The 16529-nt window shown below is 40.0% G+C and overlaps 1 protein-coding gene across 1 annotated transcript in view; it reads left to right on the top strand.

Moving 5' to 3' along the window:
- Positions 1-714: 714 nt before the first annotated feature.
- LMBR1 (limb development membrane protein 1) overlaps positions 715-16529 on the top strand; it is a 69856-nt gene continuing 54041 nt past the window's right edge. The window contains exons 1-2 of the mRNA XM_070727946.1: positions 715-1127; positions 13093-13165. Coding sequence (XP_070584047.1) covers positions 1065-1127; positions 13093-13165 — 136 coding nt within the window. The 5' untranslated portion in view covers positions 715-1064. The remainder of the gene's footprint in view (positions 1128-13092; positions 13166-16529) is intronic.

Raw genomic sequence — 16529 nt, 5'->3', positions numbered from 1 at the left:
GGTCATGTTTAAGGCGATGTAGTTCTAAGCTTTCTAAGCCTAGGATTGTAAGTCTAGTTGCGTAGGGCAGTGTTTCCCAACCTTGGCAACCTGAAGATATTTGGACTTCAACTCCCAGAATTCCCCAGGTAGCATTCTCTGGCTGGGGAATTCTGGGAGTTGAAGTCCAAATATCTTCAAGTTGCCAAGGTTGGGAAACACTGGCGTAGGGTATACTTCCTACAACGTGCTAGCTGCTAGGCGGACTTCCCTTCCACTGTTTCTCTTCAGGAAAAAAAAAAGCCAATGTCACATTTTACAGGGCGCGCATTTCCAGCGCCCCGCCGAAAACCGAAGCTCCGCCTTCTTACTTATTATTGGTCCTCGGTGCCGATCAGCGCCCCCCCCCCCCCCCCCCCAAATCACGAACAGAACCTCCTCCTGTTTCAAGCTTTGCAGGCCGTTGGCGCCCCTACCGCTTGTCAACGTTTGCGCAGGCGCACTTCTCCCCGCGAGACCGCTCTTTGGTGCGCTCGCCCTCTTAGTGGCGCAGGAGGGACGACAGGCCCCTGCGCGAGGGAAGGGGCGGGGCGGCGTGTGACGTAGGTGCTTGTATTCTTACTGGCGCAGGAGGGATTGACAGGCCCCTCGTGCGAAGGAAGCGGAGGGGGGGCGGCGGCTTGTGGAGGTTGGTGCTCGTCTTCTTATTGGCGCAGGAGGGACTGACAGGCTTCCGCGCGAGGGAAGGGGCGGAGTGGCGTGTGGACGTTAGTGCTCGCCCTCTTAGTGGCGCAGGAGGGACTGACAGGCCCCCGCGCGAGGGAAGGGGCGGGACGGCGTGTGGTCGTTGGTGCCGCGCGCGGTGCTGCTGCCGCCTCTACCGTTGTTGTTGTTATTGTCACCGTTGGCGCCCCCGCGAGTGGCCCGTTGGGCCCAAGTTTCCTCCGTCCCCGGCCTGAAGAGGGTCCCGATCGCCAGGCGCTGCCCACCGGCCATGGTCTCTAGCTTGTCGCCTGGAAGTCAGGAGGCGCGGGGGCAGCTGCGGCCGTTGCTGGAGGGGGCTACCCGGCGAGGGTTATGACAGGATGGACGCGGACGAAGTGACCATCCGTGAGCAGAACTTCCACAGCCAAGTGCGGGAATACACGGTGCGTAGCCGCCCGGCACGGCGGGCCGCTTTCTGCTTCACGGCGGCGGTTGCTCCAGATGCCCGTTGCGCCCCTTGTCCCCGGCTGAGGCGGGGGCTGCGATTCACCTGAAGCGACGGCCTGCCCGCCTGGCGTGAGGGGTGAGGGGTGGGGACGCGCTTCGGGAGACCCTTTCTTGCAAATCACCCCATGGTTGTTTTGGGCTTTGGGTCTTCCCGCCTTTAAAGTCACCAACTCTCTTTCCTCCCCTTTTAAGAAAACAGGTTCACCACTTGTGCAAAGTGTTTATGTTTTTTAAAAAACCCTTGGCAGTTAATAACACTGGGGAACAACAATTTCGTTGTCTTAAATCTGTGACTTACTTTCAACTGGGTCTCTGGATCCAAAAATGACGAGTTTTTGTCTATCACGACACCGTTTTAAGCTACAGCAGTGTTTCCCAACCTTGGCAACTTAAAGATATTTGGACTTCAACTCCCAGAATTCTGGGAGTTGAAGTCCAGATATCTTTAAGTTGCCAAGGTTGGGAAATACTGAGCTACTGGATACCCTCAAAAGTCATTACAAATTGTACATTTAAAGGAAAGTAAAAACTTACCAAAAATACTGTTTACAAAGAATAATTTTATTCATACAAAGACTATAATAGTTACTGCAAGTTAAATTGTGCTACGTTGGTTTTTTATCAAATGGTCATTATACATATTAAGGTAAAAAAATCCACTTATAGCTTTTTCTGGAGTGGTTAATCTGTGGACGTTCTCACTTGATGCTCCAACAATAGTCAGCCATCATATGTACATCCCATCTACCTTGATACTGTGCCTCATGACCTTCAAATCCTGGTGGAATCGCTCACCCTGCTCATCATTGACTGCACCAAGATTTTCCTAAAAGTTAGCAATGTAGAAAATGCAATTTGATGCTTATGTTGCATAATTAACTATATTATATATATAAGGAGAAGAGAAAAAACTTGACCTGGTAGAAGAAAGCTAACTACTAGCTTAACTAGTTTTGTAACCAGCATGCCTAATTAACTATAAAAAAGCTCAAAAATCAAACTCAATAGAAATTGTGTTACAAATTGTTCCCCAGTATTTGTTGGTTTTGTTGGTTGTGTGAAGGCAAAATGCAATAAGAATGTGATTACAAAGTCCTTTCTTTTGACACTTCTACAGGTCAAGATATCCATTTCCATGCTCTTTTTGAATCCTGGGAAGTTCGTGAGAGATTTTATTTATTTGGATTTGTATGCCGCCCAACTCCCCGAGAGACTCTGGGCAGCTCACCACCAGAAAATAACACAGACAAATGTAACATTAAAACCCCTGAAAACAGTTTAAAACAATTTAAAACCAACAACTTTAAAAAAAATTAATTGTTGAGAGGCAGTCAAGACAATAGTATAGAGTTCAATAGTTTCACACTTTTACAATTGAAGCAGGCAGCATTTAGAGTGGTGGATTGCAGTCCTCCCAACCCAGTTAGCATGGTACAGATAATTCCTTTGAATTATAACCACAAGTGAATGCAACATTTCTGTAAAACTATTGTACACTGCTTTATTGTTGCTGTTAGCCGCCCCGAGTCTCCGGAGAGGGGCGGCATACAAATCCAATCAATCAATCAATCAATCAAGAGGGGCGGCATACAAATCCAATCAATCAATCAATCAATCAATAAATAAATAAATAAATTAATTAATTAAAAAAAACAGTTATTAAGCGGGTTTTGCCCCATTTTATGAGCTTTCATGACACAGTTAGGGAATCATTGGGTGGTAGTAACAGTTAAGTGAATCTGGATTCTCCATTGACTTGTCAGAAGATGGAACAGCTTGCCATCAGAAGTTCTGAATATTCCAACACTAGAAGTTTTAAAGATGTTGGATAACCATTTGTCTGAAATAGTGTAGGGTTTCCTGCCTAGGCAGGGGGTTGGACTAGAAGACCTCCAAGGTTCCTTCCAACTGTTGTTGTTATTGTTATTATTATATCACAAAAGATCACATGACCTTGACAACCATCATATATATATATATATATATATGTGTGTGTGTTTTCGTAAATTTTCACGGGTATATGTATGTAGATTGTTCTGAGTTTGGGTTTTGCCCTGTTTTGCCCTGTTTTGCCTGATGATGGTGAATGTGATTTCACCGAAACGTCGCATAGACATGCAAAATATTACACAGGGCAAAACCCGAACTCAGAACAATATATATATATATATATATATATATATATTTGTTTTCGTAAATTTTCACGGGTATATGTATGTAGATTGTTCTGAGTTCGGGTTTTGCCCTGTGTAATGTTTTGCATGTCTATGCGACGTTTCGGCGAAATCACATTCACCATCATCAGGCTGGAGTTCCAATCTTTGTGTTTTTGCAAAAACACAAAGATTGGAACTCCAGCCTGATGATGGTGAATGTGATTTCGCCGAAACGTCGCATAGACATGCAAAACATTACACAGGGCAAAACCCGAACTCAGAACAATCTACATATATATATATATATATATATATATATATATATATATATATATATATATATATATTTTTTTTTTTTTCTTAAGTCGGATCACCCTGGTATATTTAAGGAACGTCACAGCTCCTTTTTGCCTCTAGGCCCAACCCAGGACCACTACAAGGCAGTTAATATATTTATAGCCGACAACTAGGCCGAAATGGGACCATCCTAGTCTCCCTTAATTTTAAAATTCCAGCTGAAAACATTTTAACATATATATATATATATATATATATATATATATATATATGTAACTGATCAATCACTAAACGAATGGTTGTAAATTGAGTACCATCTTTATTTCTACTATATGTAATACAATAGGCAACCTAGAAAATTTTACTATTGATAAATATTTGGCTTACAAACATAAATGTAATAATTATAGCTTTGCCACAGGCAACATGCTTAGATGTGTTTGTGGAATTTGAAAAGTGGTATATATGATGGAATCCTTTTAACTTTCAGACCAAAATTATGTGGTGGATGCTATATGTTTGCAGCCTTAAGTTATTTATAAAGTAATAAATAATAAAATTATTTTTAAAAATAATTGTAAACATGAAAATCTACTGGTATGTAATATCAGAAATGGGGAATAAAGATTACCCTATATATTGCAATATTATGCCAGATTAAGAAAATTATATATATGTAACATTTTATTTTTATTTTTTAAATCAAATTTGGAGACAACCCATTGCACCAAACAACTCTGGATAGTGTACAATTAAAAGCTGAAAATCATATAAAGACCATACTTTTGTAGGGCACTTTTAAAACAGGAGTATAATAATTAAAATGGAAAAAGCGAGGGAAGGGCTTCAAGGCACTAGCCAATCCAAAGGTAGCTACTTCTCCCTGAGCCCCATGCAAATTGGCCAGGTAACTCTTCCAAAAGACCTCATTTTTGGAAGGAGGATATTCCAAAGGACAGTTGAATAGAAAATGCTCTTCCTGTAGCCTGTTAATCAAAATTGGTTCCTGAAAAGCTTGGCTTGAATTCTGGCTTAGGTTAATACCTATAACATTAAGTCATACTGAGATAATCATTTAACTTAATCCTGCTATTGAAGTAATAGTACACACATTGTTTTACTGGCACAATGGCTAAATTTGACTTTTTATTTATGCCTGCAGCAGATACATTTCATTAGTTTCATATGATTATATTAACTTTCATGTTTCACTTTTCATCCCAAAGATAAATATAGATGTAATCCACTTTTGTTTATTTGTAAAAATATATGCAACCTGAATATTGTGTATTAGCTTTTACTAGCTTCCTGAATTTTAATAATCCCATATGTAAATCATTACTGACAGTTCTCACTTAAGAATGGCAATTAGAAATGGCAACTCTGTTGCTAAGTAACACAGTGATAAAATTCTATGTCATATGACTGCACCAACCTACAACATAGTTGCAATAGTCTTAGCTGGTATCATTAGTGAATCTTGTACCTGACAGCATCCTGCAGTCATTTGCTACTTCCTATTATCTTCCCCATTGACATTGCTTGTCCAAAATTTTCAGTGAAGGTCCAATAGGATGATTATATGATCATAGGACATTGCTACAGACAAAATTGTGAGCTGGTAACCAAGTGCTCCAAACACAATCATGTGATTGTGGCTAGAGTGCAGTGTCCACAACTGTGAGGATAAATCCCCCTCATTTAGCATCATCACAACTTTGAACATTTGTTGAAAGAGTGGTAATACAATGAGGACTACTTTTATACTACACTGAATGATATGACCATCAATTGCAAATGTACATAATTTGTCCTATCTTCCTGATATGATATTGTATGCTCTAAATTAGACTCCTAATACCTGTGTATATTGAGTTTTTCACTGTAACATCACATTCAATTATTCTGACTGGTTTGTGTTATCCAACTTTGCATTTTTTCACAGTGTTCATAGTACAAAGTAGATTGCATAAGCTTTTAAACATCTATTTGAGATTTTTCTAATTCATGTTGTCATTTTTTGCAAAAAAAAAAAGTCAAAAGGAGGACTCTGTAGTGCTTGCTAGTCAGTCTTCTATCCCAGGCCTACGCAGATTGAAAACAAAGGAGAAATCCACGTGCTGATACCTGTATTTTAAAATAGAAAGCAGCATTTATACAAGCCAAATTCATGCATGTGAGTTCATCTTGGCAGCTTCTCAGTGAGAGGAGTTAAAAGATAACAATCCAGCGGCTAGGGTGCTGCTGAAGATCAAAGCTAATTTGCACATTCCTTTACGAGATAAAGAGTCTTCTGTTTCACTGACTTACATTTACAGCTTCTCAGACTCCACAGACAAGGCACTTTTACTCCAAGGATTTTAGCTGAGAAATAACAGTTGGCTAGCATAATATGGATGGAACCCCAAACATCAATGGACTCCATTATAAAACATTGAAACTCCACCTCAAATTTCCCATTGGCCATCCTTAAATACCTATGGGGAATAGTCATCAATTTCCTAGAGTTAACAACTACAGATTTCCTTTTCCCATCCATACAAGTATTTTCTTAGTCTTTTAAAGCGGGTATCTAACAAAAGCTCATACTTCTTCTTCCTCCTCTATGTCAGACTGTGACAATTGTCATTAGCATATCTGCCACTTCTGAGGGTCTTTCAGGTTCATCCAGGTCTATTTCTCCCTCACTTTCACTTTCTGCATCAGCAGGCAAAACCACTGGCCCAGTAGACCAAGATGGGCCTGGCTCATCCTCCTCAGAATCTATCACTACCAGAGTTGGTCGAGGACCACTCACAACAATCAGTATAGGCTGTATTCAGCTGTAGCTATGCATCTCTTGATGAAACAACAAGCGAGAGAGAGAAATAAAGTAAGTATCAAAAATGGTACTTTTGCTTTTTATTTATATTACTGTATAAAGTCTCTCTGATTTTCTATTTAGTAGACTGTGCTATCTCTCCTATTATTTAGTTCCTTTAAATATATTATCTGCTGTGATCTTCTTTTGAATGATCTGATTTTAAAAGCACAGTCATCTTGTTCTAATCCAACTTCCCTCAATATATTCTGAATAAATTTGGGGAGAGTATGCAACTATATTTATACTGGTAGCTATGTCTCACTCCTTAGTCAAGCTGGAGCCAGTCTGTTGCTCTATGATCTGCCCATTTTATAGTTTCCTTGTTACTGTATATATTTTGCATGAGCAAGATGTTCCAGGATTCCTATATTGTATGGCTTGATATGTTGATACAATCAAAGGCCTTTTCATAATTAATAGAACAGACATTCACTTCTTTTGGGTATTATTTGACTTTCTCAATCATCCATTGTGCCTCAGCAATAATATCTTTTGTTCTTTAGCCTTTCCTAAAACCAGCTTTAACATTTGGCATCTTCCTTTCCACATAGAGCTTTGATTTATGTTAGTTGATCTTAGGCATTATTTTGTTATCTTGTGAAACTAACGATATTGTACAATATTGTTGTTTGCATACTGTTGTGTGTACTGTCTTTGGTGCTAATATATAGACTCATTTCTTCCAATCTGTTGAGGACTGTTATTCTCTAAATTTTCTACTATTGTTGGTTTAAAATCTTTACAGATTATTCTGCGTCTCATATTTTTGTGGATATGATATTAATCCGATAACTTTCCAATTGGTGATGATTGAAGTGAGGAAATTGACCCAGCTGCTGTAGAGAATTTCAGAATACTTTTTCCATGTTTGTTGAATTGCTTTAGAACTGGCTACTACCAGACCACTAGTTTTTTATAGCCTAACAATTTGATGTAGGAACTTTTTGAGTTTTTAGATCTTTTGGAAGATTTTCTCTGTTTTTAATGTTTGTTTTCATCTTCTAGGACCATTATATATATTGTAATCTTTTCTAACAGCTGTCTGAACTTCTTTGTTAAATACCTTCCGGAGATCTTAATTTTTGTTGGCTTTTGTTTCTCTTCTCAGCAATTTCCACTCTTGTTCTGGCTTGTAATTTTGCTTTGGCAGTTTTTCTTCAGATTCATCTTTAACAACTTTGATTTCATTCCACAATTCCTCTAGACCACTGACTATGAAGTTTAGGTCTTCCAAGCAATTCCTGATGCTGTGCTTGAAAATCCTTGATCCCAATTTTGGAGCTGCCTCATTTTAACTGGGCAGATAGGTATTTATTTTTATTTGTTTATTTCTATCCTGACTTATTATATTTTTACAAACAACTCAAGACGATGAATATATCTAATATTCCTTCTCCCTCCTATTTCCCCCACAACATGAACCCTGTGAGAGAGTTTGAGCTGAGAGAGAGAGTGACTGGCCCAAAGTCATTCACTGACTCTCAGCATGACTTCATGCCTAGGGTGATCGCTGAGTTTATATAGTGTTATCATGCAGTCTTTACTCATCCCTCCTAGGGTCACTCTTCTCCTCCCTCCTCCCATCATGTGGTAATATAGCAGGACTTTCTTAAAATTCTTAAAGTGATTATAGAAAGAAAACCAGAGATTTTTCTTTTGGGTTTAATGGAAAAAGATCTGAAAAAAAATGGAACTCTGATATTGTATACTTTATATGACTACTTTTTCCACTGAAATGGAAGGTCACCTCAATGGATGTATAGGTGAATGGCTACAAAATGGAAGAATGGCTGTAAAAACCGATGGAGTTAGCAGAGAAGATTAAATTGACTGTTTTGATTAAAGAAAAAAAAAATACAAATACCTTTATTTCTACCTGGAAATCACTTCTGGACTTGAGGTGGAAAACAATGAAATCTTGAGCTTGGGTTTTATTGATTAGATTATTTTGTTGTAGAAATACCTAGTTTATATTATGTAAACGTAAAAAGTTGAAGTTTGCTTCTTTGTCTACATATACAGTGGTCCCTTAACTTTTGCGAGTCCGACTTTTGCAAAAAGGCTATACCACAGGTTTTCAAAAAAAAGTTATTAAAAAAATACTTCACGGTTACAAAAAATAATTGCCCTCCACCACTCCAGCCATCCTGCTTCTTTAAATAAAAGCTCTGCTTCCGCCCCAGTCTCCCGATCCCTCCCCTTTAATTCTCGGAGTGTTAGTACGCTCCACTTGAAGCTGAGCCTTACTGCCACCCGCCGCCGCCGCCTCTTCTACCATCCACCTAAGCTGTCTCCCTTAGTGGTAGCGTCTGACCTCCCAGCTGACTGGCCTGGAATCCCGGCTTCGAGTCCTGGCCTGGATCTCTCTTGCCTTGAACTTCCCTTTCCCGTGCCCTGACGCTGAGCATCGGTGCTGGGGAGACACCGGCAGCGAGTGCAGCAAAGCCCCCAGCTTGCCGCCCCATTGCCCCTGCGGGTTCTGGGGGTAAGTAAAACCAGGAATGGAGGAGGGAGGGGGGAGGAAGGAAGGAAGCGTCTCTACTTCAGAAAATTTGACTTTCGCAGGTGGTCTTGGAATGTACCCCCGCAAAAGTCAAAGGACCACTGTGTGTATGTGTGTAGGATAAACATCATAACAGATGAAGATAAAAACAGTTAAAAAATCACATACAGTGGTACCTCTACTTAAGAATGCCTTTACTTAAGAACTTTTCTGGATAAGAACTGGGTGTTCAAGATTTTTTTGCCTCTTTTTAAGAACCATTTTCTACTTAAGAACCCGAGCCCAGAAAAATTTCCCAGGAAATTTGAGAGTGGCATTAAGGCCCGGCCAGTTTCCTGCCATTCCCCCTTTAATCCTGTCCACCTCGGGATTTTCTGGACTGCCAGATGAGCCTTTCGGTGGCGCTTAAGGAGGCTTTGGCAGAGCAAATGGAGTGTTTTCCTTTCTCTGGGCGCTTGGAGAGGGAATAAATCTCTGCCAGCACCCAGAGAAAAAAATCGCTTCTTTTGCTCTTGGCAGCGACTGTCCTCCTCCTTTCCTTCCTCCTCCTTCTCCCACCCAAATTCCGTACCATCTTTCTAATGGGTTTGCATGCATTATTTGCTTTTACATTGATTCCTATGGGAAAACTTGCTTCTTCTTACAAACTTTTCTACTTAAGAGCCTGGTCACGGAATGAATTAAGTTCTTAAGTAGAGGTACCACTGTATATACATATCATTCAAGGCCAGACCTCGTAAAATTGCAAGATCAACAGCCCCAAGCCTGCCAGAAAAACTAGGTCTTCAATGCTTTCCGGAAGGTCAATAGACTGGTGGCAGTCTGAATCTCAGGGCGTAGTTGCTTCCAGAGAGCTGGGGCAGCCATAGAGAAGGCTCTTCCCCATGGCCCCACCAGGTGATACTGTTTACCTAACCTGGAGGAGACCAGCTCTCTGGGACCTTATTGGGTTGCTAGGAAGGCGGTCTCGGAGATAATCTGGCCCCGAACCAAAAAGGGTTTTAAACGTAATAACCAATTCCTTGAATTAAGCCTGGAGAACCAGTGCAGTTCATGGAGGATTGGTATAATATGAATGTATGTAGGTGCACCCACAACAGCTTGCCCGGCTGTATTCTGGACCAATTGTAGTTTCTGAACGCTCTTCAGGGGTAGCCCCATGTAGAATGCGTTGCAATAATACAACTGTGAAGTGATAAGGGCATGAGTGACTATGTGGAGAGCCTCCTGATCCAAGTAGGGTCCAATTGGTGCACCAGTTTAACCTGTGCAAATGTCCCCTTAGCCACAGCTGTTAGAGAGTCTAGGAGAGTAGGAGGACTCTCAAATTGCGAATCCATTTCGAGGAAGAGAGTTTCTCCCCACCTCCAGAGCCAAGGATGGAGAGTCGAATGTTCTTCTCTGGGTTAAGTCTGAGCCAGTTCACTGACACCCATCCAGACCCTCACAGCTTCCAGGTACACATCACATCCAGTGCTTCACTGAACTGATATGGTGTGGAGATATACAACTGGATATCATCAGCATATTGCTGATACCTCACCTCAAAACATCAGATGACCTCACTCAGTGGTTTCATGTAGATATTAAATAGGAGGGGAGAGAGGACCGAGCCCTAAGGTAGCCCACAAACAAGGGATCTAGGAGTTGTCCTCTATCCTCCTGCCAACACTGACTGTGAGCAACCAGAGAGATAGGAGGAAAATCACCAGAGCATGGTGCCTCCCAACCCTAGTTCCCTTAGTTGTCCCAGAAGGATACCATGGTCAGTGGTATCAAAAGCTGCTGAGAGGTCAGATAGCTCCAATGTCAATCTTCCATAAGTCCTGCTACGTTATCTTATTTTTTAAATAGCTTTTTAGTAGTTTATAATATGGCCTACAAAGAAAATATTATGGAAGTTAGGGAGGGGAAAAGGAAAGTGGATAGTGGGGGAATGCAAGGTCAAAAGGGAAAAAAGGCATTGACTTCAGATTCTTTTGGTGCAATAAAATAGGGCACTAACATCTAACTTTGTTCATGATTTAATTCTGGAAGAGGGGACTGGCCTGGCATGCATAACTGAGACATGGCTGGGCCAAAGGGCGGTGTTCTGCCCTCAGAGATCTGCCCGGATGAGTTTCAAGTTTTACATCAGCTGCGACTCCAGAGAAGAGGTGGTGAAGTTGCAGTCATTGTCCAGAAAAGTCTTTGCCCACTAGGACCCTTGCCCCAGAGATTGTTGGGTGTGAGTCACTCCTCTTGAGGCTGGAGGTTCAGTTGATCTTGTTCTTAAAATATCTGCACCCCAGCTGCATTACAACAGCTCTTCCTGCGCTGTTAGAGGCAGTTGCTGGGTTGGCAGTGGAGTTCCCCAGGCTTATGGTGCTGGGTAACTTCAATTTGCAGTTATTGGGATGCGGCTCAGGAATTCATGGCTTCCATAGCGATCCACATACACTTGATCTCGTGGTCCTTTTGGGGCAGTGGAGAGATGATCTGGAATTAAGGAGTATAGATTCTTTTCCCTTGTCATGGTCAGATCATGGTCAGATCATTTCCTACTGAGGGTTAGACTTTAGGACTGTGGGGAGGCGGAGTCGATTAAGTGGTTCCGTCCCAGACGCCTAATGGACCCTGAAGTAATTAATTGTATTGCAACAATTGTAACTTAAGGATCGGTTGTAAATAACTTTTTTTTGAGTTTGTGGTAATTTTGAATGTTTATTAAGCAACTGGTTGTAAATCTACGACTACCTGTACAAAACACTGAAGATGCACAATAAAAAAAATGGAACAAGGTAAAAACGTTGCGAAGGAGAATTCACAATGGGTGAGATATTCTCTTCTTCCATTCTTTTTTCCCATAATTACTTAAGCAATATTTAAATATTTATGTTGTGCTTTTAATATTTAATGTTATAGGAACACTTTGTTTATATCTATTTTAATGATTTCACCTATTGTTTTAAATTAGTCTGTTAACTCTTCATTGAAATTGTATTTCAGATACTGTATTTTTCGGAGTATAAGACGGACCTTAGTTTTGGGGGAGGAAAATAGGGGAAAAAAATCTGCCTACCAGTGGGGTGTGTGACTGTTTTTATATTTAGGGTTTTAACTGTTTTTTAATAATTGGATTTGTACTGTGCTTTGCTGTTGTGAGCCGCTCCGAGTCTTTGAAGAGGGGCGGCATACAAATCTAATAAATAATAATAATAATACTTGATTCTACGTTGATGAATGACATTTTGGAAATGTCGAGTGGCAAGAATCTTAGATTGCTCTTTCCACTATTAATATTGACTGGAACTGAACTACAGAAATACCACAAGAAGCATTGTAACATCATGTCCCATCTCCATGTTTGCGGATACTGAATGTAACTGAGAAATCATAAGGACCAGCATAATTTCAATACCTCTACCTGGCCCTTTCAGAGGTCATCCACAAGTGTGATCAGTGGCATCTAAGTGGTGTAGGCTACTTAGATAAATAAATAAAATATAAATGGCTCCCATTATATTATTTTGCTATATAAGGTTTACGGATGTAAGATGTAAAAATGTGGATGACTACTAGGATGACTAAAAAGTTATTTACATCTCTTTATTGCATTTTCCTGGGTGTCTGGATTTTGTTACAGAGCTTGTAACCCTGTCAGTGTCTATTTCTCTATTCTTAAATAGAAATGTTACATTAAATATAGATCCTTTGATTTGTTGGCATTGTTTTATATTAGTAATGTAGAGTTGTGATTTTTCTTGATTTCTGGCAAGTATTTAGTATATAGAAAAATGTGAAACAATATATTTAATTGCACCTTAAAAATTTATAGGGATAGGGGTCATGAGATCACTTCTCTCAAGTAAAGTCAATGGGTAAACCAGATTCACTTAATAACCATGGTAGTTCATTTGACAACTGTTGCAAGAAAGATAAAATGGGGTAAAAATTCACTTAATAAATAGCAACATAAATTCTGGGCTCAATTGGTTATAAGTCAAGGACTATCTTTTTTATAAAGACATTTTTGTTTTAAAATTTGTTCCATTCTAATATTTTCAGAACTTGTTGCTTCAACTGTGAAATTTCTCTTTCAGATCTGTTTTCTTTTGTTTGCGATATTGTATATTGTTTCCTATTTCATTATCAGAAGATACAAGAGGAAAGCAGGTAATTGATTTCATATTTATATATTTTCTATAATAAATTATAATAAGCTGAAAAATGTTCTGGAAAGGATGTATAGCTATTTATGGAATAAATATTTTATTATAATTGCATGTAACTGAGAACTTTACCAAACAAATTGCATCACCATTTTCTTATCTTTTTCCAATTTGCATTTATTTCTCCATAAGCCCTTTCAGTTTATTAATTTTTTAAAATATATTTTATTTTAAAATATATTTGCTGGAAACTACACTGGGGAACTGCTGTTGTGTTTGTATCCTGCTTGTATATGTCCCAATAGAGTTAAACATGACCTGTTTTTCTTAAGTAATTAATTTGTATCTTTTAACTTACATACTGTATTTCATTTATATATTTTAGTTTAAGTTATAACTCTAGGCATGACTTAAGCGTCACTTATAAGTTATTAAGACAATTATCTCACCATCACTGTTCCTGAAACTTCCTATTAACTTACAACTTCCTTGTGTGAGGGACAAATTCTTTATCCTTTTTTATACCTTTAAGAGAAAAAGTGGAAGCAAAAAATCTTTTCAGGAGATACTCAATCTGTTCCAGGCTTTCCACTTTCAAGCCGATACATGTAATTTTCTACATACGACCATAATGGAACCTTTACGATTCTATATTGTAACATTAGTAAATTATCATGATCAATTTTATGACTTTTTTGTAGTGTTTATTAAATGAACCAATGGCTCGCTATTAGTATTGAGCGAACCGAACTTGCAAAGTTCGGGTTCGTGCCGAACTTTGCAGTGTTCGGCATGCCGAACCCGAACTTTTTTAAAAGTTTGGGTAAAGTTCGTGTTTGGGTTCAGCTGAACACCGCGAAACGCCGCTGCCCTGGAGGAGAGTGGGGAATCCCATCGTGGGATTTCCCACCTCCTTTTGCTTGCAGCGCTGCAAGCAACAGAAGATGGGAAATCCCATGAAGGGATTTCGGGGGTGGAGCTTTGACGTCACGGAGACTACTTCCTGGCCGGCCGAAACGGGGAGGAAGGAGTCTCCATGATGTCAAAGCCCCGCCCCCGGAATCCCTTCGTGAGATTTCCCACCTCCTTTTGCTTGCAGCACTGCTGCGGCATCCTTTTCTGTAAAAATAAAAGGAAGCAAAAGGAGGTGGGGAATTCCCCATCTCCTTGTTTATTTTTACAGAAAAGGACGCCACAGCATCTTGCTGCAAGCAAAAGTTCGGGTTCGGGTTCGGTGAACTCACCCGAACTTTACGGCAAAGTTCGGGTGAGTTCACTGAACCCGAACTTTGTTGGGTTCGCCCAACACTACTCGCTATGGGTGTGATTTTTCTGAAAACTAGAAGTACTAGGTTTTGGCAAAATTATCATAAAAAACAATCACGTGGCCAGGTAATGCCGCAAATGGCTCCAAATGTGGCCATATTCCCAAGGGCCCAAAATTAAGTCACATGACTGTGAAGGAGGTCCAACTATCAGAACTTGAAATTAGTTCCCTTTGTGGGTTAGTTGTAACTTTCAAGGACTACCTGTTCTGGAAAATTGAACTAGGATAGCCATTGCCCTTTAAACTACAAAGCATTATTATTATTATTATTAATAATAATATTAATTAATTATTATTTATTAGATTTGTATGCGCAGACTTGGGGCGGCTCAGAACAACAATAAAACAATATACAGTGGTACCTCGAGATACGAGTTTAATTCGTTCCGGACCTGGGCTCTTAAGTCGAGCAGCTCTTATCTCGAACAACTTTTCCCCATAGGAATTAATGTAAATAATTTTAATTGGTTCCAGCCCTCAAAAAACTCACAAAGTTAGTCTAAATTATGCAGAAAGACATGTTTTTAATGAAGAAATGTACATGTACATATAAATGAATAATGAAGTTTCTTTCACTTAACTTGTAAACTTTCTTAAACTTTTAAATTTACATATGTTCAACTTCTCTGCCACCCAATCCTGTAGGACAGAGGTCCCCAACCCTTTTTGCACCAGGGACCGGCTTTAAGCGATCAAGAGAGGAATGGGTGAATGAATGGACGGAGGGTGGGAAGGAAGGAAGGAAAGAGGGAAGGGACAGGAACAGAGGAAGGAAGCAAGGAAACTTATGAAAGGGGAGAGTAAGAGAGGAATGAGTGAAGGGAGGGAGGGAGGGAAGAAGGTGGGAAGGAGAAAGAAAAGAAGAAATAGAGGAAGGGAAGGTAAAAGAGAGAAAGAAAAAGAGCAAGAAAGAAAGAAAGAAAGAAAGAAAGAAAGAAAGGGGGAAGGGACAGGAACAGAGGAAGGAAGCAAGGAAACTTATGAAAGGGGAGAGTAAGAGAGGAATGAGTGAAGGGAGGGAGGGAGGGAAGAAGGTGGGAAGGAGAAAGAAAAGAAGAAATAGAGGAAGGGAAGGTAAAAGAGAGAAAGAAAAAGAGCAAGAAAGAAAGCTGCAAGCACCCCCCCGAGCCCCCCAGGCCGGCTGCAACCTTTTAAAACACGCGCGCCGCTTCGCAGCTGTCTCCTGAAGCCGAACGCGGAAGTTAGCGTTTGGCTTCAGGAGACAGCTCCTTGGCGCTTGTATCTCGAATTTGGGCTTGTAAGTAGAACAAAAATATCTCTCCCCTCCCAGCTCTTATCTCGAGTTGCTCTTAAGTAGAGCAGCTCTTATGTCGGGGTTCCACTGTACAACAAATCTAATAATTTAAAAGTCACTAAATTAGCCCTTCTCTCTCTTTCTGTAACTTTCCTACCCTTAGCCATTGCCGAGTCTTGTTATTATCTTCTTTACCTGTTTTTCTTAAATATAGTAGCCAATGTAATACTTTATCTTTCCATGCCTCTTTCCTGCCGTTCATTTGGTCCTTCCTATAGGCCATTTTCAGTATTAAGTAAGCTTTCCTGGGCTGCTAGCATTAATGCATCTTTTTCACTTCCATTAGATATTCTACTAATGCCCGTTTCTTCTTCAACCATCTGTATATACTTGCAATATTCCCTGCCTGTCTATTTTCCTAGATAAGAAGAGTTAATGTTATTCTGAGGATGCAGGACATAATTAATTGCCATTATTTTTCTATTCTTGCCATCTAGGGCTTTTAGTTGTACTGAGTCCAGTCCACTATTCCAGCTATGTATCTAATGACTGAAATTGCCCAGGTGCTTATTGCCTTGATGGTATTTCCTCTACTGAATTGGATCTTCTCTACTCTCTTGATGTATTTACTTCTAATCTGTTTTTTTGACTTAGATTGCTTGATGTTGTCAGTTTGAAAGGTGTTTGTGGTGATCAATTTCATCCAAACTCAATGTTATTTCCATCTTGATTCCTTCAGTTTTCACCTTTTCCCTCTATTTGATGGCAAGCATAGCTCATTTGTCT

The sequence above is a fragment of the Erythrolamprus reginae genome, chromosome Z, assembly GCF_031021105.1.
Source record: "Erythrolamprus reginae isolate rEryReg1 chromosome Z, rEryReg1.hap1, whole genome shotgun sequence".
Classification (NCBI taxonomy): Eukaryota; Metazoa; Chordata; class Lepidosauria; order Squamata; family Dipsadidae; genus Erythrolamprus; species Erythrolamprus reginae.
Note: the sequence above shows the minus strand (reverse complement) of the source record. Positions and strands in the feature narration are given on the sequence as shown.